Here is a 23941-nt window from a genome sequence, read left to right on the forward strand (position 1 = left end):
CTGGTGAACTTCATTGCTCCCCATAACCTGAAACGCAGGTTTAGCATGCGTGAGACCATTTGGCTTGCAGTGTGAGAATTTCCTGTGGTGGGATGGGAAAGTCCCAGAAAAACAGAGGAGCAATACAACTGGCTGGGAACAAGTGTGCGCTCATGAGTTGAGTATGCAATCTGCTGTGCTTCTTTCTTGCAAGGAACAAGAATCCGGTTTTAAGGGAATTGAAGCCAAGAATGACAGATGTGATATTGTAGCATCTGAGCACAGGGCTTTGCAAAAGAATCTTTTTCTTGCGATAATAAAAATCAAAGTGACGAAGAAAACAAATGGAAACTACTTCTTCATTGCTCACTCATTTTCGGCAGTAACGGATAGTGGTCAATCCACACACCTGACCCTGAAAATGTACATGTCAGATAATGGAATGATATATACACTTCTAGCACTACTGGTAAACAGTGGTTAATACTTTATTTTAAGCTGTATTACTTGCTGCTTATTTACTTGTAGTATTGTGATGTGTTATGGATATTATGATCTGATAACTGTGATGTATGGTAGTGTATGTACTTGACTTTGCTTTCTTTTCTAGGCTGTCTAGTTTTAGGTTAGCACAAGTTAACTTGTTGTACTGCTTAAATAGTGTTGTGCTCGATATTGTGGTGGTCTGACACCGTTAGTCATTTAACTTGGATGGATACACTTCTGTTCTCGTGCTGAAAGTTGCTCTGGATAAGAACGTCTGCTAAGTGTATGTAATGTATTGTAATGATTCACAGACAACAACTAACTGATTTACATATGACTGCCCTGTTGGTTGAGGTAGGCAACTTCAAGCATATTTCAGATTGGGCACCTCATAAGGATGACAATGACAATTTTTCACACCAGTAGCCCAAGGGTGTCATGAGAAGCCAACATTTGACTGCTAATTCAAGATGGCTACCAAATCATGTCACTTACTTTGATGTTTGGAAGAGAGGAACTCTTGAAAGTTTCTCATCTTTAAAATATATTATTTTGAAAGAAGGACACATTGAAAATTTGACAGAGGTCAGCAAAGCCATGTGACCTAACTACAGAGATTACTAGAGATTTCCCATAGCTTTCAATAATACTGTCAATTTTCTGTCAAATGTTTCTTAACTACCATTATCAGGTTATGAAATCTGTGCATCCAAAAATTCCAGGTGTCAGCAAACATGTAGTATTTGCCACTGTAGTGCAGTCACTGGTGTGCATGACCAACAGACACCATTGTCTTTTTCCCCAACAAAAACAACTGGGTACTTGTCAGTTATAGCAAAGGTATAATGCCAACTATGGTGACTAAAACATATATTACATGTTCAAGAATTCTAACCCACATATTTCATCTAAGAAAAACAAACCTTCTGAAAAACAATAAAACAATTCAATATCGCTTCAATACCATGTGGCCAAACCTTATCCTTTGTAACAAAGAACTTATAGTTCATTAGAAGATCAGATTAAATATTTCATGCAGCATTAAAAACCTGCAGCATGGTTTCATACACTTGTATCTCTGCTAGCTAGCTTGTACCTTGTCTGACCAACTATGGAAATTTGGTCATGCAGCACCTCTAATATTGTTGACTCCTTATATGGCTATTTGCTTGTGTTGCACTCTGCCTCACCTGTAAGTTGCTTTGGATAAAAGCATCTGCCAAATGAATAAATGTAAACATAAGATCTCAGTGGCTCTCACAATCTAACCTGTTGCTGCTGAGTTTGTTAACCCCAGAAAAGGGAAACTCAGGGTTTTCGGTTCCAATAAAAGACAAAACTAAACCTCTGGGTAAGTTACCATAGTAACTTACTCTGTGAACATAACCTACTCTCTAGCAGGTTTTGTTGAAACAAACCCTGAGTTTCTGTGTATCTCCTCCCTCCTGCTGACCAGCTATTGGACATGAGTTGTGATGTCGTCGCCTTCCCGTTGCTGTTAAAACCAAGTTAATTTGCATTAGGCCATGTAGGAAGAAGAAGCTGGTTCCAGTTTCTGCGAAGTCCTTACAGACTTTTTCGTAGGCTACTTAATTTAAGAACATGGGGTGTCCTTTCATGAGAAATCCCATTGATATTGAGGCAGAGCTGATTTGCGCAGATTTACGTCGGGAGAGGTTTTTCCGACCCCGTGTAGACATATTCCCAGATGAGTACCTAATAGAAAGATATTGGATTTTTTCACAATCACTTACATACCTCAACAATATCATACGGCCTTTCATCGGCAATATCACTCACCGCGGGCATACGCTGAAATCAGAACAAATTTTGTGCATTGCTCTACGCTTTTTTACCAATGGAAGTTTCCTATACAACATTGGTGATGCAGAACACGTAGGCAAAGCAACAGTTGGCAGAGCCGTTAGAAAAGTGTGTCTTGCACTTAAAGGTCTGCTGCACAATTTTGTAGATTTCCCCGGGCACAAACCTGTCAATGCCGTTAAAGAGGAATTCTACAGGATTGCAGGTGCCTGAGAGTTTGTCATCCATTCAATTAATATTAATTTTGTCAATTGTATTACTCATTCTGCTGCAACCTCTGCATGGTCATAGCCAGTTGCTCATCCTCAGTCAGAGGTGGTGGCGGTGGCCCACCCGTTTTGCGGGCCCCCGCCGTCTTTAGCTGGAAAGAGGCAAAATAAAAAAAGTTACCTACTATATCAAGGAACACTTAGGCCTATATGTTAAACCGACACTTAGCTCTACATACATAGTCTAAATTTCACACTATATACACACACACTTCAAACCAAAGTCATATGCCTTACCTGTTTGCACGATGTTTTTACATTTCATTTTTAACTGCTGCCATGTGCGCTTCACGCCAGCGGAACTGCAACTATAGATATTCTCCTTAGACGGAAATAACTGTCCTACTGCAGTACTGTGAAACTGCAGTTTTCTGAGTATCAAAACTGCATTGAAACTGCAGTATTTGAAGGATTATTTGCAGTTAATATGCAGGAAATGCAATATATTTACTACACGAAAAAACATTGTTTTTCAGTCCCATAACTGCAGTTATTTTTGTAAGGGCCAGTTTTATTGTCAAATAAACCGAAATAGCATTTAACAATGGTATTCACTAGCCTATTCGTAGGGCCTAATTATTTAATAGGATCATACGCTGTTAAGAGACAAGAAAAGGCTGAGCAATCTACATTATCAAAGTTACATACGCATTGACTCTGGCAGCAATGGACTCCCATGCTGCCTGTCTTGCCTTTTGCTGCTATGTTACTTTTTTTCTTATAATGTGTTTGTAGTTGCCGTAAGCTTTTAGGAGTATCTCTAGTTCCAGTGGCGTGAAATACGATGAACGGTTGCGTTCGCCTACTGCCATGGTGAATCAATGAATTGGAGGTCTATTGATGACGGCTTTTTATAGTTGTCGGGCACGTGCGTAACTCGAGGTAAACCTACTCAGAGTTAATTGAACTAACCCAGAACAGCTGTATGGGAACCGTAAACTCAGAGTTTCCTGTCTCAGAGTTTGTTACCTCATAGGTCAGGGTTTAACTCAGAGTTTGTTGAACCTCCTTTCTGGAATACACCCCTGCTGTTAAAAATTGCTGTGTTTTTTGTTTTTTGTTGTTACCGCCTTCACTCTGGCACTCATCGCGCTGTTTTGAATTTGGATCTTGTTAGCTGCCCTATACTCTGTGGTTGTATAAATTAGCTAGTACTGCATCCTGTAACAGACTTTGCTCTCAGCTGAGAACTACTGTCTTGTTGTGGAACTGTACACATCATGTCCCCGCACTGTCACTATACTTACTGTATGCACTTTTGTATGTCGCTGAGCAATCATAGTGTACAGAGAGCCAGCATTCCCTAAATAATCTTACACCCCAATTTGTTCTACAGTTCACTAGAAGATTTTAAGTGTTTTTCGATCAACAACAAATTACCAAGAAACTGACTTTTCAGTTGTGGGTTGTCTGGTAATCTGTTTATCTCAAGAAATGACTATCCTGTTCATGCTACTGCTTGAAGGAATAGTAGAATTTTAAAAAATAATATTTTAAAAAACCGTACCTCATTTCATATCGAGTGAGAGCTTGTAGCGGGTACATTTCTGCCTCACTGTAAAGTCTGGCCTTTCAGTGCTGTGGTAATGTGGCTGACCTGTGGAGACGAGGGTTTTGATCCCAGCTCCACCCATTAAGCTGTCTTCCTCCCCTGGAAACCCCATCAAGTGCAGCAGCAGCAATGTATCAACAATTCAGGTCAGACACATATGGTCCTGTATGTGGTATGGAGCACTAATGGGTTTGCATGATAAAGTCTTTTAAAGGAGGGTAGGAACACATTGTAGATTCATAATAACAAAATATTAATTAGGAACAGAATACAGGAAAAGATATGTGAACAGTGCCTATTAAAGAAAAAATCTACAATTTCTGGCATTATTCTGTATTATGTATTGCCTTGCATGTCATGGCCCAAGAAAGACAAGAAAAATTAAGTTTGTGATTTTATGGCTAGGACATTTCTGGACTTCTATACCAAGCACAGATAAACAAGTACAATAATAATGATAAACTTAAATTGACCTTCGGCTGATCTGTGACGGAGAGTAAGCGGGGACAGGAAGCTCAGAGCATTAGCTTAATCTTCCTTCTCTTTAACAGTTTCCTTGATTGTCTACTCAAACCTTGCAACTATTCTGAGTGGGTGGTCTTAAAAGGTTTAAAGTAAGGACGGCAACTATTGGAATTGCTGGGATAAATGTAATCCAGGCTTGCTTAAGTATGCAGTATGTCATGTTCTGACCCATGTCCCTGTGAGGACTCTGCGAATACTCTAGAAGTTTCCACCCACCACAGATGTCACACTGTCTACCTTAATTGAGACCTCTTGTGTTTCCCTGTGTGTGTGAGCACCCTGCAATGAATGCTCATCATCGTATGAACATAACAGAAACATTTAAACTTTGCACCTCTTGCACTAGTTTATCCCTTCAACTACCTTCAGTTTTTATACTTTTAATTTTTTTTCCCAGCATGCTGCTTTAGGCTTAATGGTGTATGCATCCAACAAGTACTCCTGATTAAAACAGCGCACATGTATTGAGTACTCCCAGTAAATATACTTAAGATGATGTGAGCTATCCTTATAATCTTCAGTAACTGGTAACTAAGTAATTATTGTGTGCTTCCTTTTGATGCCTGTGGTCAAAAATAGACTCTCGTAACAATTATTCTAAAGATATTCATTAGAAATATTGTCAGGCACTTGTCAAGTAAAAATGATTCGAGTTCATTTTTTTAAACTAGACCGGTCCCTAGATTAGATTAGATTTCCCTAATGTTTATGCTATCAGTGCTCTGCTGCCTTTGTGATCAACCTGTGTAAACATGTTTGACATGTTTATGCCTTTGAAAGGTCTTCAGTTGTTTGTGCATCTGTTTGAGGACAGAGGTTTGAATGTGGATCACATTCCACACCTTTGATCACTTTCTGAGCCCTTATGTCTTCTGACAACACAGGTGCTCAGAATCAAAGGCTCAAGCTTGTTTTGTGCAAGATGTTTTTTATTCTTTTTTTCATTATGACTCTAATTTCCATAGGAATCAACTGCTTTGTTAAAGATTTTTTTAAAAGGTCTCCTTTATGAATCCCATACACTCTTCATTCACAGCTCTGTATGATTTATTTAAATGTTTTGTAGGTAACCTCTCCTGGTCTCAGATTGTGAAAAGTATCTACATTATCATGGGGAAATGGACATACAGTTCACAGGGCTGTCTCACTTTACTCAGGTCACTGCAGGCTATATCAGACTGTCCCGTTTTCAGCTCCAAGGAATGCTTCATGGAATACGGCAGAGTATCTGACAAGGTGAAAAGTTGATATTTTCTCTCAACTGTGTTGAGAAAATGTGTTTAGGAAAATGTACGGTAATCTTGCCTTGAATGTTCTGAGGAAACATGTATGGGGAAAAAAAAAAAAAAACAGAAAAACCTACTTTTATAAAATTACCATTATATGGTATTTTTGTATTTAAACATTAAAAGGAAAAAAACTGCTGTTTACCTTCTGCAAAATACAGTTCTGGGCTAAATATAAATTACAAATTATAAAAGAATTACCTGTGGCCAGTAAATGAAAGTGTTAACTTTATGTAGCATTGGGATTTATATTTAAGTTGTTTAGTATGTGTATCTTAAAAAAAAAATCAAGAACTACCTCTCACAGAAGCTTTTCTGTAGCCAGGCTGCAAATTTTTTATGAATCCAAAGTAAGCCACCTGAATTCTGAGGGTAAAGGAGGGCTACTAGAAAACTGACTAGTTTGCAGAAACCTGTCCACCTCTGAACACTGCGGCTGCTGCAGCGCCCACGGCAGCAATTCCTGCTTTGCTTGTGCCCATAATTTCAGCCGTGATCAGTAATTACACCGCCAGGGACAAAATGGCTGCCACGGGTGATGTTTTCAATCTGACAGCTGAAATGTGCGAGGTACTGAATTTCCACATTATCTATCTTTTATTAAAGAAAATTGGCAAAACGTGGATCACTGACGAAAAGTTGAGTAAAGCTGCCATTGCTACACAATTATGACAGCCTCACCATGACTGTGTGCCAATGTAAAAATGCTTGTGAGCGTTTGTGCCCTTGTGCCCTAATTTACTGTGTCTGTGACCCTCAGGCATGAGCTGCCTTCAGCATCTCTGCCACATCCAGCATCTTTTCCCTGGGTTTTCCTGCTGCCTTCCCCCTCTTCATCTCCTCTGTGTCAATCTTCTCCCAGTCCGAAAATGACACTGGGCTCACCCCTGTGAAAGCACACAGTTGGGACAGTGTAGTCAGAGCAATGCTCCAGGTAGCACAGAGGCACACAATCAGTGTAATTAAAAATGAGATAACAAAGGAATACTAAGAGGACAGGAGATATACAATTATACAAGGTACAAAATACAAAGTCCTGATTTTTTAGTTGCTTTCACTTACAACAGTGTTGCACGCACACACACACACACACACACAACTATATATGGCTGAAACACAGTGTAGTGCTGGGCAGAAACACACAAATGGATGAAAAGCACATCTCAGTAAGCCTCTTTACTGCTGTGCGGATGGTTGCTTTACCTCGCTTCAATAGGAGGGGAGCGACAGCTTGTGAACCCATCTTAGCAGTAGAAATGTCAAGCTCCCCAGTCTCCATGTCCTGGATGAGCGAGCGGGCCGTGTCGAAGCTGTCATTCATGGTGGTGGCAATGACCCCCGTGGGACCACGTTTCACCCATCCACTGCAATACAGACCTTCAGAGGGTAGCAACACAACACGAGGTCTGGATGGTTACGTGTTGATGGCCCGGGGGGACTCCCACATTCAGACTGCTGTTTGATTACACTACGGTGAATTCCAGCCAGATGGTTTTGGAACCAGCACTATCTCATCCAGAAAAAACATAAACCATAAGCCCTATCACCAATTCCAGCAGGAAAGCAGAGATTAGTTGTGCTCCCTTTTAAAACATTTCCTTTCTGTCTGCACATGGGGGACTTTTTTCCCTTCACTCAGCCATGAGTTCACTTGTACTGACTATACATGTAGTAGATTAATGAGGCTATAAACAGACAATACCACTTTTGTTGGGCTCAGACCATACTACTTTGTAAGGAACTGAAAAAAAAGACACTTGTATGTTTTCAGCCCACTGGTTATGCTGTTCTGAATTCCAGTGCCACTGAACTTATGGTAATATTCACCCTATGCCATCACTGTGTAATCAACAGAAAGTCTAGGCTTTTCACAACAATAAAATCTTTGTGGCCCTTTTACATACTCGTGCTTTTGTGTTTTAAGTTCATGAACTTAAAAGTTCAGTTCTCTGTTCAGTCTCTGATCACTCCATACACTCCAACCAGATCTCTCCACTCAACCTCCTCTGGGCATCGGGCGGTCCCCTCACTTTGGGAACCTGGCAGCCGTACCACTTGGCCACGTCTTTTTTCTGCCCTCGTTCCGTGGTGGTGGTCAGAACTGCAGAATCACTCACAATCTTCCGCAGGAGCCTAAAAACCCACCTTTTCAGAACCCACCTGTCCCCTATTGTGTAACCTTTCTGTTATGTATCTATGCGTCATGGTATAAAATGTAAAAAAAATCTTCTGTACTAACCCTGTCTCTATGTTGCAGGTTTTGCTTGCAGATTTATGTTTTAATATTTCAGGATATACAGGAGCATGGTACTGTAAATAATTAACTTGCAGTCCTACTGTGATCTTTTGCCTATGAGGAAGTCAGCTAAACTTGACTGATGCACTAATTGTAAGTCGCTTTGGTTTAAAAGCCTCTGCGAAATGCCAAACTGTAAATTGTAAATTGTAATGAACTCATTAGAACATAAGGAAAGATTGTGCTAAGCCTTGTCTTAAACAATCCAATTGTCTCTTCTTATACAAAGAATCCTGATAATCTATTCCCAGTATTGATAACTGTGTAAAAAATATTTCTTAGAGTTTAAAATGTACCTTTTGCTAATTTCTACCTTGTCCTGCTGACAGTACTCAACATTGAAATTGCTTCTGTCACACACTTGACTGCTTTCCACCTCTCCTCACCTGCTGCTTCCTGCACTCTTCCCATCCTGTTAGGGATGATGGCCTTGCGAGGGTCAAAGGGCACAGCAGGGTCGATGGGCAGGCTTTGGTACCCGATGCTACTTATAATAAGACCGCACTCCACGTCCTCGACTTCACCAGTTGGCACGGCCCGGGCCCCCTCCCCTGAGCCCTTGGCACAGAACAATAGAAGGATTAAGTGGGCGATATCAAGGCCACAATCTGCGCAAACACAGAGTGGGAGCAGACACACATTCTTGGGAAGTATGGGCAGATACAGTGCAACGTATCCAGATAGAGAAACATGGGCAGACATGTTGCAACACGCTGCACCAGTACTAGCTCTAGTCACATGAATTTTCCAAATTCCACCACGGCAACTCTTATCAGGCCATCGGTATTTGGTGGAGCGGTGGAAATTTGGGGAAATTTGATCTCAAAGTGCACTTTCACTTTAGGCCTGTTTATGCAGAATCCAGCAACATGTGAAACTTATTTTGCACAAAAATTCTCATCCATATGTACTGATATGCCATTATCAATACGCAAAGCATGATTTTTTTTTCACATTTACAAGCTTCATAGAAAATCACTGAATAGCTCACTCATAGAATTCATCTAATGCTGTTTCATGCTAATGCTAATTCATGTGACTTGACATTGCTTGATCTGTAAGACTTAAAATGGAACGGAAAGATGCCCTTTTTGGTAACAATCAGAAATGAAACTAAAATACATGCTCCCATCTGCGTGCACGAATGCAGCATTACATTTTTGACATTGTGGGACAGGAGAGACAAAAGAGAAGCTGTGCAGTGTGTGTCCCTCGGTGTGTGACCCTCAGTGTGTGGCCCTCAGTGTGTGGCCCTCAGTGTGTGGCCCTCAGTGTGTGGCCCTCAGTGTGTGGCCCTCAGTGTGTGGCCCTCAGTGTGGGGCCCTCAGTGTGTGTCCCTCGGTGTGGGGCCCTCAGTGTGGGGCCCTCAGTGTGTGGCCCTCAGTGTGTGGCCCTCAGTGTGTGTCCCTCAGTGTGTGTCCCTCAGTGTGGGGCCCTCGGTGTGTGTCCCTCGGTGTGTGACCCTCAGTGTGAGGACCTCAGTGTGAGGACCTCAGTGTGAGGCCCTCAGTGTGTGGCCGTCAGTGTGTGGCCGTCAGTGTGAGGCCGTCAGTGTGGGGCCGTCAGTGTGGGGCCGTCAGTGTGGGGCCGTCAGTGTGGGGCCGTCAGTGTGGGGCCGTCAGTGTGGGGCCGTCAGTGTGTGGCCGTCAGTGTGGGGCCCTCAGTGAGCCTGACCTCCAGCCGGTTGATGCCCAGTCGGATCCCTGCGGCTCTGCTCACATCAGGAGCGGGCAGGATCTCCACGGGGCTGCGCAGGAAACGGAAGCCCCACCTCTTCTCCGCGCCCCCACCCTCACAGCTCCCCTGGGCTGCTTTCAGCATGAGCTCCGTCAGCCTCTTCCTCGGCCTGGGGAGATCTGAGCAGAATCACAAAGGTAAAACAACTGTAATTAAAGAAAAAAAACATATATAACTGGCATTGAGATTCAAAAGTGTTACTGCACCTGTCATATAACTACCCTTGAAAAAACATGATATAAAAGTACATAAGACAGAGAATACATGTGAAACAAAAGCAATAAAATGTACATATTTGATTTTTTTACATGTTGTAACAATCACTAATTACAAATAACTAAATGAAGATAAAACTATATAAACTACAGGAACCTAACAATGTAACCCTTTAATCTGCTTAATGCCTTTGTTTAAAAAAAAAAGCTGCAGGGCCCCAAAGGTTACATGAATACCACACAGAACTCTGCTGACAGCCACCTTTCTAATTAGTGATCCAAATCACTAATTTTAACAAAGAAATCTGTTTGCATAGCAAACGGCTGCAACAAAGTTCATGTAGATGCTTTAACAATCTACAGTCCCACTTATTCAATATCTACAAATTTGGCAGCCCAGCCAAAGAGACAATGATTGTTTTGAGATGGTTGTGATATCTGCTGGCTCTGTCTTAAAACCGCCTAGATGATAAGATAAACTATCCCACTACAAATGAATCTGCCCTTGTGCAAGCCAAGCTTGTATGGCAAGAAAATAAACACTGTGTGACATCAATAGTTGCAAGGCCAGATCATTTCATCATTCACACTGCACTTAACTTTTCAAGGAAATAAAAGTAGCCTTGGTGGTTTCCTTCTTCAGCCCAGTATATATGCGCCATACCCTTACAGGCACAATGATGCCTAAGCAGACTACAGGGCTGCAGGAAAAGCCCAGCGATACTTCACAAGACAAAGATTTCAGTTCAGACTCATATGTCTTGGATGTTCCTTTGAGTATAATGAACCCACTTTCATAAATACACTTTCTGTAGTTTTTTTCTCTATAGCCCAATATTTAATGAGTCATACATACCATAGGAGCACAACAGTGCCATGTAGCATATTGGGCTACAGTAAAAGCCCAGCAAATATAAGACTTTGTAAGTTTTCTGTTCAGACCCATTTATTCTGGCTAGAGGGTGTTCTGACTCATTTCAACTGCTTTCAAAGTTTGAACTCCCATTAACGTAAGAAGCATTCCATTAAGGGAATTATTATTCTGACCAAAAAAAAAAAAAAAACAGGAAGTGTTAATATTTCTTAGTTTTGCTGGCTTGATTGAGCTCAGAGGAAGTCAACAAAGAACAAAGAGGGGCCAATTTAGAAGGCGAACTAAGATGACCGAATGATTGAATGCAAGGCACCTGCACAATTCTGGCACACTGCGGGCACTGCAAGCAAGACACTAGGTAAAGTTGCCATTTAACCCTTATTTTTAAGTGCTCACTCTTTGAGGGGTTTGATCATTTGTAATGACGTATGGATTGGTGCAAATGAAGAGTGTAATAGTATTTAAATGGTCCTTATAATCTGCCAATGCAAGTACAATTGTCTGTAATACCAAAACACTTGACAGGTGGCTATGAGAAGAATGAAGTTGGTTCAAACAGGCCTATGTGGAGAGGCATCCACTACTACTGTAATAACAACATTTTACATAAATCCATTTCACTACATATGAAATAAATGTTACCATTGCTGTTTTCCTATGACCATTTTGCTTTGTGTTTGTTCACAAACACGGACAGAATGTGTATCGGTAAATATAGGCTTGCAAATAGAGCACACCCACAACATGGAAAGATCACCAACCAAACATCTGTGGTTTCAAAACCTGACTGGACCTGTCATGCATGCTTTGGCTGTGATTGCGATAGCAGACACAAAATTAAATCAAGACGATAGGTGGAAGAGTTTGGAATGCGAAACACTTGATAACATCCGGAGTCAAAAGTTTTTTCACCAGCTGATGAGCAGTGAATAATGAGATACCACACACTTTCGATTCCATTGACAAATGCGCTAAAGTATCGATTGCACGTCTTTAACATGACAAACGCAGACACATTACGAGTCAAATTTTCAAGTCTGATGTTTTCACAGTGAAGATCGCTGCCTTCAAAACAGGCATGCAATTGTTTTTTTATATCATTATCACAGTCTCTCTGTAGTGGTAAAACTTAAAAGAAAAGAGCCAACCCAAGCACCAGTAGGTATGAACCTATGATACTATTTAATCTCCCATCCAATCAGTCCCATAGATCTACCATGTGACCTCAAAGTGCATGTACCCACATGGTGCCACAGACTCTTGCGATTTTACAATGTCAACAAAAGAATGAGTTGTTTGGCCTGACTTCCAGTGCTTTTGATCTCCATCCAGCTCTGGACTGTTGCGACAGCAAATTGCACATAGATAAGATCGAAGGGCATAAGAGAAGCACACAAGGGAGTGGGTATTTCCCGCTAATGAGATCAACTGAAGTAAGTGTGAAGGACATGCTGGACAGCTCGTTCCACAGTCCTTAGAGCAGGATCAGTGGCTAAACTGCTTTTGCCACCAGTAACCCTGCGGTAGTAAGGCCTGTGGATAAAACTTACACTTTAGTCTAAGATGCAATGATAACTTTCACCCATTCATCTGTTTATAAACATTGTCTGGCCCTTTGTTAACAGCAAGACAGCTGGAATTTTGATTTAGTCAGTGCTATCACAAACGTAGGATTAACGTCAGACTTCAGGGAACATTACTATGTATTACACATATTTGTATTTTTTATGTACACAAAACACCAGGTGTATAGGTCTACTACCAATTCAAATGTATATCAAATATACATCAAATAAAACAAAGATGCATTTTATATCATATGGTTTAAAGAGATTAAAGAGTTATCGTATCATTTTAAGACCTGTTCATTCTTTCTGGCTGGGATGGAGGACGTATCCTTAAAATTGGTGTTCCCTATTTACAAAGCAAAACCACAGAAAAGACATTTATGGCTCGAGGGAGCTATCGGACAGTGCTCGTTCAGAACTTACTTTTAAGATATTCTACAGCTGTGAAACTGATAACTGAACAGTGTGGCTAAATCAGTCATGTCTTGGTGTCATGGTTTATGATTATGCTGCCTTTAATTAGGAGTAGAGGTCATGTAAAACAGCAAGATGCTTTTGCTGTTCCTCTCACTATCCATTTTTAAATCTCTATTTCTCACCCCCCACACTTCCCCACTCTCTCTTCGTTCAGTTCTTTCACCTTTCAGTGCCTCTGCTATGCCTTGGAATTCCGCAGTCACCATTTCGGGCTTTGTGCCTGGCAGGTTGACCATCTCTCTGAGTTCCTGGGTGAAACATTTGGCATTAATTGAGCAATGATATATTTTGGAGCTCTCAACAGATAATAAGGGGAAATGAAAGCGATACATTGCTATTTGTGCCTGTAACGAACATGAGACCACATGCTTTTCTGTGCAGTCAATATGGAGACTTTTTAAGCATAATTTGCCATTTTTAAACTCAGTAACAATTTTTTACACAGATAAATACACAATATTAATTTTAATTTTTACAGCTCTTCATCAGATCCCCTAAACTATGCACATTTAAAACCAATGCCTATGACAGATTGTTGCGTAACTCTCAATTACTCTCATCCTTACACACATTGCCAAGTCTGATGACTGAAAATAAATCTAAATAACCTGTCACAGATAAACAAGGAAAAATGAAAAAGATCTCAGAGATGTTCTCATAACAGCACCCTACCATGACCACAACACCTACTGAAGTAGGCTCACTATGTGACATCAACCAAAAAAACCCAAAACATCCATATGACAATACTTTCAGGCTGCTTACTGCCTGTACAATGGAGTGGTGGCACTATGAACTGTGTGCTCAGTTATAGGAAAAGGAAACTGAATTAATAAACAGGTATCGCAAGTTGATTTTCCATGACCCAAGCATTGTAAATGCAAAACTTCATTCCATCACTGGATGAACCTTTTTCACCTTCTAAAAGACTTTTAATAGAAGGCTTGAAACTTTGTTTAAGGAAAAAAAAAACATTTTCACCCTCTATTGACTGGTTTCTGTTGAATGTATCACATCGTGTAGACCTTTGAAATGGCAAACAGCAACCCCTATGAAGGTTTGTTTAAAGTCATTGTGATCAGTGCCACAATGCTGTTGGTGAAACCTGACTAAAATGTCAGACCTACCATTGTAGGTCTGACATTTTAGTATGCATCAGGAGAGATGTGGTGCGAGCAGGCTCACTTTGATGGTACAGGCAACCTGGAGGGGTCCCCGCCGGCCCACGATCAGGACCCGACGTACCCTGCTGGCAGCCAGCGCCTCTAGGGCAGGCTGCGTAATGTCCGTCTTCTGTGGAGAGGAGAGGCGGAGTCAAAGAGTCAATGGTGTTCACTGCACACATGCGGGACAGAACAGACAAAATGCGACAACCGTTGGGGTGTCAAAAGGAAAGAGGACAACAAACCTTCACACACACACAAAAAATAGTCCTTGGCAAATTAATCTCTGGCACAAAGTGTGCAGAAGTGAAAATGTACAGATATTGGAAAAACCCAATATTTAAACTTGGAAAAGTAGTGTCTTTAAGGTGAAAAAATACAGTAATTTTCATGCTGCAACAGATGGTTGAGTCTGCTAAAAAGTGGAGATTCTCAGAAGACTTTAGGCAGGACAGAGTCACTCTCAGCTATTTCCAAGTTGTGTTCGATAATGCTTCCAAACTCTTTACTGTCCCCATTTGGATGGATGAGTATTAAATCAAGAAATTGTGAGATCTCATTTCCTTCCTCTTCCCATAGGGTTTGCTTGCAATTTTGTGCAGCTGCGATACCATCTGACACATGTGCAGAGCCCATTGGGAGCACCGGGACATTTCCTAGTGGCCTGAGGGTCGTTTTGGCCTGCATGAACAGTCAACTTGACCAGCGATAATATAGCGAGCAAGAATGAGTTGACGGACCGAATCCACGCATCAGGCGCAACTCTCACTCTCGCCGCATCACGTCTCTAGGCGACACACATAGCAACCGTCTACCTGCTTCTCCACCGATAGCATTTTAGACAATTCGCCCGCCAAAGTGGACAGTCGTCACGGTCAGAAGAAAAGAAAAAGTGGCGCAGAGAGGGAGAGAATAAAAAAGAGAAAGGCCTTTTTTCTTTCTTGCCACAAACGCAGCTAAATGCGGCAAAATAAGTGACATGTTCTCCAGTAAGGGACCAGGTCAGTCAAAAACACTAGCTAAAATACACATACACACACACACACACACACACACACACACACACACACAAACACACACACACACACACACACACACACACACACACACACACACACACACACACGTCACACCCGGCATGGCTAGCTAAATACCTAATAACAGTGTGACACAACGGCCCGTAGGCTACACAGTTTGCACGTATTACGTCTTCGTGGAGGAATTATATCATAGCAATGAGTGCAACATAGCGATCATATGACACTGAAGGCAATATGTTTCAACTAGTAAAAAATAGTAAACCTAGACTATGGACTTGCCAGCACTCGGTCATGCCAAATAAGCTAGGGAAAATGCACACACTGCACAGTGAAACAGGCTACAGTAACATTAGATATAACGTTTATACAGAGGCATGTTTATTGGCCTTTCATATTATACTTGCAGTTATGTAGCCAACATTCAATTTCATTGACTCAGTGTATAGATGGGTTTAGTTTTGTGCTGTTTGCTTTATGGACACCAGTGAGTGAACATTGTAATCTAAAACTTTTTACGTACTTACACTGTTGTAGCTTATGTTCAACTTCAGTGAATGTGTGTGTGTGAAGTTTTTTTGATACTTTTGATATGCTTGATGCTTGAATATAAAGATAATCATTTTACATTTGAGCTAACTCTGTATCTCATTTTCTTTTTAAAAAGTGTAGCCTGATTGTTTTGTGTGTCTAGCCTTGTGCATTTGTATGTGCTATGATTGGTGTATTCCTACTGAGTTTTTGAGGGTTCACTCTCAGCTATAGCGCACCTTGAAAACTCAGTATTCAGATAGGCTACTTGTTGGTCAGTCCCAAATTTTTGTGTTTTGTAGTCTGGATAACTTTCTTCCCAGATGAACATAGTGGCCAAATTTATAACTAGTCTGGTACCCGTTACATCAACAAATAAGGCTAGCCTACAAAATTAGCAGTCTGGCGGCTTGCGTGAACAGGGTGGCCTAGGATGGAGTCAAATTCCCGGCCTGAATTATTGATTCAGTCCGCCCCTGCCATCTGAACATTTGTACTTTTAGTTTCATGTGAAATATTATTTATATAATCTTGCATCACACTCCACATTATGAGACTAGGGGCCAATACCTTAAGCTTTGGCTAGACAAAGCTATTACCATAATATTCCTGCTATAATTAATCTACTCTTATTAAATTTGAAAGCACAAAATAAAAGGGTTCAACCTGACAGAATCATGGGAAATTGTGAGTGGAAAAGCTCAGTCTAAAAAAATAATAATTGCACATAATGATTGATGATGTAAACCATCCCAGGCATTGTCAAAAAAAAAACTGTCTGCTATTTGGAATGATAACCGTTAAAACTGACAGATTGTTTGCATTGAAAAGAACTGGTTAGGTCAGGGGAAATGTTTAGCCACACCCACCCAAGTGGCATCATGTTTATTAAGGGAAAATCTTTTTCCACTGTCAACAGACAGATGCCACATGGTAGGAATTTTAGGAGTGTCCTATCATAATGACACTCACACATGTGACTTTTTCCACAATATTAACATTCCACATTGTTGCAACATCAGTTCTACATTAAATGCTGTCCAAACAGGTTTGTCAGAGAAAAGTAATGATCTACAAAGAGAATAATATACGGTATTGCTGCAGCTCTGAACATTGACACACTGACAGTAGGCTTCCAGGTAATGTCAGATTATTTAAATTTTCAGTCAGACAATTAAAACCACAGCATTTGGCCAATCAATAACAAAAATATAATGGTTAACTACGTTCTGACAATCTGGACTCCTGGTCATTATTGGCTAAGAACACTGCCCAGACCTTGTGATATGTTCAGCTGTAGGGATCAGCCTATGCTAGTAATAAGCACCTCTGACTGACACATTATGCACCTTTGACTGACCCCTGGGTGACCCCACCTTGGATTTTAGAATATTTTGGGACATTTATAATATACTAAATATTTTATATAAAATATTTTATAACATTTTGTAACATAAAAGCACAGATCTACCTATGTTTCTCCTGCATTACAATGAGAGAGAAAAAAGGGGGAATGGTGAGTAATCAGTACAAGTTACTATCTTTTCACACAGTATTCATATTTAAACACTGTTTTAACTATGAATACAGTGCTAAACATAAAACTGCTACTGTACTACTCTCATATCCAAATACCTTTGAGTCAATTAAAAACATGTCTATTACAATTATCTCCACACCCACACTACAACAATTAAAAATCTGTTATTAACATCATATCCACATACCTTTACAATTAAAAACATGATTTTATGATTATAGCCAAATACCTCTGAGCCAATTAAAACATGTCTATTACCATTATATCCACATACCTTTACATCTATTTAAAACATGTCTATTACCATCATACCAACCTTTATTCCAATCTAATCTACCACTATATGAGAAGTTTTTGTTCTCACCTTCAGTATGTCAAGAGGAGAGAGCAATATCCTGGCCACATCCAGAGCCACATTCCCCTGACCCAGAATAACTGCTGTTTCACTGCGCAGGTCAGCCTTCAACTGGACACAAGCAGAGACCCACACAGCATTCGATTACCAGCAACTGACATGAATATGGACAGTTACATTTCAATAGCAAGATCCTTTCAACAAAAATAGTCTGGCAACAGAAAATGATGATTTAGAGGCAAACTCACGTCTTTGTTGCTGGGAAGCCCGTTGTACCATCCCACGAAGTCTTTAGCGGAGTACACTCCTGACAAATTTTCCCCCGGGACCCCCAAACTGCGGTTCCCCTCAGCTCCATAGCTCTGCATATGTGCCCATACACAGACACACACCAGCAGACAGACAATCAGAAACAGCATCTAGTGCTGCACCATATCAGTGCTTTATATATCAGACATATCCTTTATGTTCTCAAAGGATAGAGCCAGGGGAGGTGGCTCAACTCATGTAGATGCTGAGGGAATCTCACCAGCACTACAGCGTGGTAAGCCTGCTGCAACTCCTGCACGCTCACATCCTTTCCCACGTTCACGTTGCCATGGAAGCTACAGCGCTCATGCTGGGCAGTCTGAGTGAAAGTGTTGATGACATTCTGTGGGAGAAACACATAGACAAAGGCTTGTCACACAGGGAGGGTAGCACATATAGGTTTTACTCATTAGACCCGAGTCTCATTCATTTGGCTATGCCATCGGTGAACTGCAAATGCATTTTCCTGGCCTAGTTATCTAAGAGTTGTATATGTTTGCCTCTCCCAATTCTAACCTCTTTGACTCAGCACTCTCAGAACTGGGGTTGGAGGGTGACGCTCTGGTGAAACTATAATATACATATGTCAGGCCAGACTACTTATGTTATTATTAAAAGTTTACAGCTGTCTCCATTTTTCACCATAGGGCTGAAACCAGGCAAGCATCACATCCAATATTGAACATCTGCCCAAATCAAACTGATTACCTGGACTTTGTCTGCACCCCAAAGTTGAGGTTTTCCTTAAAAGATAGGCTCCATATTATTCCTATCTAGTTCTAGGTGTTTACTGAATTCATCGATGGCACCGTGCTTTTCTCCCTTACAATTTTATCTCCGTAGTTTTTAATGCTGATGTTAACTGTAACTTGCCAGTTTCACCCAGAGCTAGTTCTAAGTAGACTAGCAACAGTAACACAAGCAGACCCACAAAATCGAAGATGGAATATCCCTCATATCCTGAACTAAACAAGCTAGTCTGGTGCCATCTCTACAATGGAAATTCCTATAATTTGCACTTGTGAACAAATATGTGGCTAGGCTTCAGTGTTCACTTGAAACAAACATTTCTATCCAAGAGGTCCAAAGTGGAGAAAAATGCATTTACCTTGACTTCTGGGTGGTCAGGTGCCACTCCAAATCGCACAAGGCCAAAGGGTATAGGCAGACGCTCATATATGTCAACCTGTACAGCTGGATGAGCCTGCAGAAGGGAGAAGAGACGACAATTCCTTAAAAAACAACAACAACAACAAAAAAAAAACAACACCCTCACAAGCAAATGCAAAACACAGATAACATTAGACACATTATCAGCTGATCTCAAAGCTAGCTAGCTAAGTAGCAATCAATTCTCCAGAGGTTGCATAGTGACAAACAAATATTCATAGCTAGTCCATTTGGCTAGTCCATCATTTAGTTGAATATTTTCAGTAATAAATATTATAAGTGTGTCTAAATGCCCGAGAACCATCAAAATCAATGGCTGCTTGATTCACTTGATTCAAAGATGGTACGGGGGATTAAAAAGTGCCATTAAATTATATAACATTAAGTTTTAAAAGTTTAAAACTCAAAAGTAGAAAACTTTGTTTCTTTGGGTTTACAATAAAGACAGATAGGATGAAAGAAAGAAAAATCAGATGTAAATAGTCTTGGACTGTTTCAAGTGCAGACTAATGACACTTAATATAAGTCACTCCGAAGTCATTTCTTGAATATTCAAAATTGAATAAAGAAAACTTGAGTACGCTTTTTCACATATGATTCATTAAGGTCTAAAAGCCATTAGACATTAATCTGACATAGCACCTGATATCTGCCAGGTCTGAGGTGGGATCATACTTTCAATATTCCTCATAACACTACTGAGTGGAAAATTCAGTATATTGGAAATAAAGTGTAAATATTTCGATTGAGCCTATAAGATAAAGTGTACACAACATAGAAGAGTATTGCAGAAGATTCAATGAAGACTGAGATAAATTACACTACATCACACATTCAGAATACTGGCTTCAGCTGTTGCCACCACACTATAAAAAAGATACAGAAACTCTAAAAAAGGTACAGAGACCAACAAGGCTAGTCATTGGTCTCAGATCTTATGAATAGAGACTCAAAGAACTTAATCTCTTTAGTCCATGTAAAGGGAGGCTTGGTGGGCTCAGACACAGGCATTTCAAATTCTAAATGGGATTAATTAAAAAGGTGGGCCATGAAAGCTATTTCCAGTTCTGTCAACAGAGGACACAGGGGTGTAAATGAGTTCAAAGTAAATCTCCCACTGACAATTAGTAAGCACTTCTTCACAGCATGGTTATTGCAGGATAGTTATTGCCAGGCTTTATTTATGGTTCGCGCTTTTTTACTATTTTAATGTACAAGAAATACCACCCAAACAAAGCTTATTGTGAAAATTTTAAAGTATGTGTTAAAACTTAATGTGGAGTTTAACTTGGCCCTCATCATGTGCAGTATGCATTAGTAAGTTAACTTAAGTGATTCTTGGGTGCTTTCTTACAAATGATGAATCTTACCAGGGATCAACCATGGAGCCCCTCTGTCTCCTCTGGCCACCATTTTAGCATGATAGGCTGTTCAATGCTGAAAGAGTGCAACCATGAACTAATACAAAAGCACCCGTGTTATGCTCCAACAGGCTGATAAAAATGTATCTAACTATACATAGTGCAGTTTGTTCCTGCTACTCAGTAGTTTGTTGGTTAGAGAGCTGTCAAGGTCAAGCACCTCCATGAGTCTAGGTGATGGCTACATATGGTACATATAATATGAAGCTGAACCTAGGTAGCATTCACTAACAAGACATTTAAAGCTACTAGAGGGGTTATCAACCTTGCCCAGTGGACCCTTACCACATTGTGCTGTGAGTAAAGTGGCTTGGAAGACAAATTCATACCCAAAGGCAACACTTGGAGGAAAAGCAGTTCACAAAACCAAAAAATGGCAAAACCAAGAAATAATGAAGAGATGTGCATGCAAGCACTGTGTTGTAGACATTGTAGACAGTGTTTGCGCATTCTCATTTGCAAACTATTTGCATGTGTGAGTGCAAGTGTTCCTCTTCCTCTTTTTTCCTCATAAATTAATCTCTAAAGCTAGAAGATCTTACAAATGTAAAAGCAGCACACAGACGTGTTACACTGCTAAACAGAAAACCATAACTGAAAGTGCAAATGAACAACTGATTAATCGTTTCTCTGTCTTCCTTTTCAAACCCTGACTGGTGGAGATCAGATTTCACTATTTTAGGAGAGAACTAAAAACTTGTACAATAGAAGCGGGATACTTGAGTAGGAAGATTAACACTAATGTGCAAGCAGACACAGAAGTGGTGAGATGTGCTTAATATACAAATTCCAAAAGATGGTTGTATAAAGAGAAAAAAAAAAACATTAAAAACATTCTAAAATTTATGGTGAGTCTGAATAACGAATTCCTGTCATATTGGAAGTATGCTCCATGATCTTGTTTAATCATGTCATCATGTGCTTGGATAATTGGGGTCTAAACATCATCACTGCCTGAACAAATCTACTTGTGTCCTTATCACTCTTTAACCTACTGGACAAAGCATACATATTTTTTTTTTAAAAGTTTTGTTAAACAGAAAATATTACACAGGACCATCTGCACATTAAGCTACATACTGACATACTGAACTGAAACCTGTTTACAGCCAGAGCAAGATTCAAAAACAGATAACTTCTGTTCTCAGAGCTTGTCATCTAGTTGAACAAACATGAAAAATTGCTTTAAAGTTTGTTTGCCTATTGAGTGAGGGCAGGAAAAACACACCCGGAATTCTCACCTTCAGTAGGTGCTGAGCAGTGTAGAAGCCTGCTGGCCCTCCACCTACAACACACACCTTGGGACAGGAGCCAGGTGTAGATGTCAGCCTTCGCAAATCTGTAAAACAAATGTGTTATTGAGCACAATGAGCAAAAATGAGAGCTACTGAATCTTTGTGTAACTTTTTGCATAACAATGATTGATGAGTGAGGTCTGTGTGTTTATATGAGAACTGAACAGTGCTGTATTTTGCACTTGATGACTCTTGACCAACAAACAAACAAAAACGTCTTATTGAGCAGCTGACCCTTCTGGGCCATCTCGGGATATTATCACTACACAGAAAACATAGGTTGTTGTAGCTCTGCTCCAACCAAATATCTTTGGCACGTGAATACTTATCACAAGCGCATAATAGGGGAGACACCTTCATTAAATCACTCCAAAACGGATTTTGTAAGACAGTCATATGATATTGCTCATTTCTTGTAAGATTACATTTTGAATATAATCACATTATTAACACACGACAGCTTTGTGTTACAAGTAAAAGTGTGCTGTTATACTGCACTGATTAAGAAAGCTGTGCTGCAACGCAGCTACGATCATGAGCTAGCTATATGCCTTGTGACAATCAAGTGAAAAGACCATTTTAATACCAAACTTTATATTTAATACTACAGGATACGTTTTTGCGAAGGCATCGATTTTTCTCGGTCGTTCGCCATTTTTTGACCAGTGACCGCTGCTCAACAAAACCATGTTTTCTGGTCAAATGCGAAATATTAGGATACAAAAAGAACGGCTCCATAAACAAGCACAGGTCTGACTGCAAACACGACTACTGGCTATTAAGCGAAAAAGTTAAGCTTTTATATTAGCTGGGTCACCCAACAGACAATGAAATTGCGTATTTTTACAAGTAAAGTAAAAGGCGCCAGCAAGTAAAGTTTGTTTATGCAATTTCTTCACAGTTGTATCATTTTCTTTTGCATATGTCGTTCACAAGTGCTTTGTAAGAGCGAATCTTTTAATGATTGTATTCATAACTGCGGTTTGTAAGGAGGGCTACTGTATATCGTCACGTGACACACTTTACTCTTTGGTTACTCACCATTGGAAGGAGCAGCACTTGAACATTTGACTCTCAAGAGCGACTTCAGCTGCTTAAACACAAACACTCTTGAAGTGTTCATCTTGGCGTCGTCCTCTGAAACGGGCGGTATTTGCTTATAAAAGAGGTTTAATAACTAGCTTCAACACCATTGACCAGTTACGTAGTTAGCTCATCTCCGTGCACTCAAGCAAACTGACGTTCCCTAGGTGTTTGTTTCGTTAGCTAGCTTGTCATGTATTGGTTCACGTTTTTAGCTAGCTAGTCAGCACGTAATGACCAGCTAACAAATGTTGAAAGAAAGACGTCGAAACTCAGCCGTGCTAAGCCAACATGTTAAGTAGCAAACACGCGGTTCATTTCAGGACAGTGCCAGATAACGTTAGACTTGGTAGTCTAGCTAAGTAACGCTATATTTGGCCCCATTGGTGGCTAGCCAGCCATGCACTTGCTGCGATGTCATAACACAGAAGAAAGCGTTTCTCTGTTGTGTGGCTACCTATTGGCTTTATAGCTTGTTCAAAATTTAAAACAGTTGTCACAGTTAGTCATTTGACTGGCTACAATTTCACCAGTTAGCTCATCCAACAGTAGCAAGATAGCTAGCGATACCACTGCAGTAACACTACAACAGGTATTATGGAGAGAGCATATCAAGTAGCAACTACTGCAGACATCACCGATAGATCAAATCAAGTACACCCTATTCTCCAACAGTTTGTCCAAGGGAATATCTTCTGTTAGTTTGCCAGCTAGCATTAGCTAAGTTCAGTGTATTTTACCGTGCAGTGCTGGCAGCACTCCGTCCCGCAGAAACAAGTATCTTAAAAAATAGTTCCGCTTTTCTGAGCCATGGCTGTAGTTAGATTTTGGACATTGTTCTTTGCTCCGAAGGGTGATCACCGCTGTAGCAGGACAAAGAATTGGAGATAGTCGATACAGCGGACGCCCGCAGATTGCCATGCGTATCAAGGACATGCTGTTTTTCAAT

At 40.4% G+C, this 23941-nt stretch overlaps 1 protein-coding gene across 1 annotated transcript; it reads right to left on the minus strand.

The window, feature by feature from the left end:
- Window positions 1-6090: 6090 nt before the first annotated feature.
- Window positions 6091-23745, minus strand: fdxr (ferredoxin reductase). The gene is made up of 13 exons (XM_036538181.1): window positions 23733-23745; window positions 22951-23046; window positions 21856-21953; window positions 19132-19227; window positions 18244-18366; window positions 17963-18076; window positions 17724-17825; window positions 14274-14381; window positions 13252-13336; window positions 9892-10073; window positions 8604-8775; window positions 7125-7298; window positions 6091-6808 (listed from the first exon to the last, which is right to left on the minus strand). The coding sequence occupies exons 2-13, from the start codon at window positions 23030-23032 to the stop codon at window positions 6678-6680; spliced, it is 1467 nt and encodes a 488-aa protein (XP_036394074.1). The 5' UTR covers window positions 23033-23046; window positions 23733-23745; the 3' UTR covers window positions 6091-6677.
- Between the last annotated feature and the right edge of the window lie 196 nt (window positions 23746-23941).

Source organism: Megalops cyprinoides, chromosome 1, assembly GCF_013368585.1.
Source record: "Megalops cyprinoides isolate fMegCyp1 chromosome 1, fMegCyp1.pri, whole genome shotgun sequence".
NCBI classification, from domain to species: Eukaryota; Metazoa; Chordata; class Actinopteri; order Elopiformes; family Megalopidae; genus Megalops; species Megalops cyprinoides.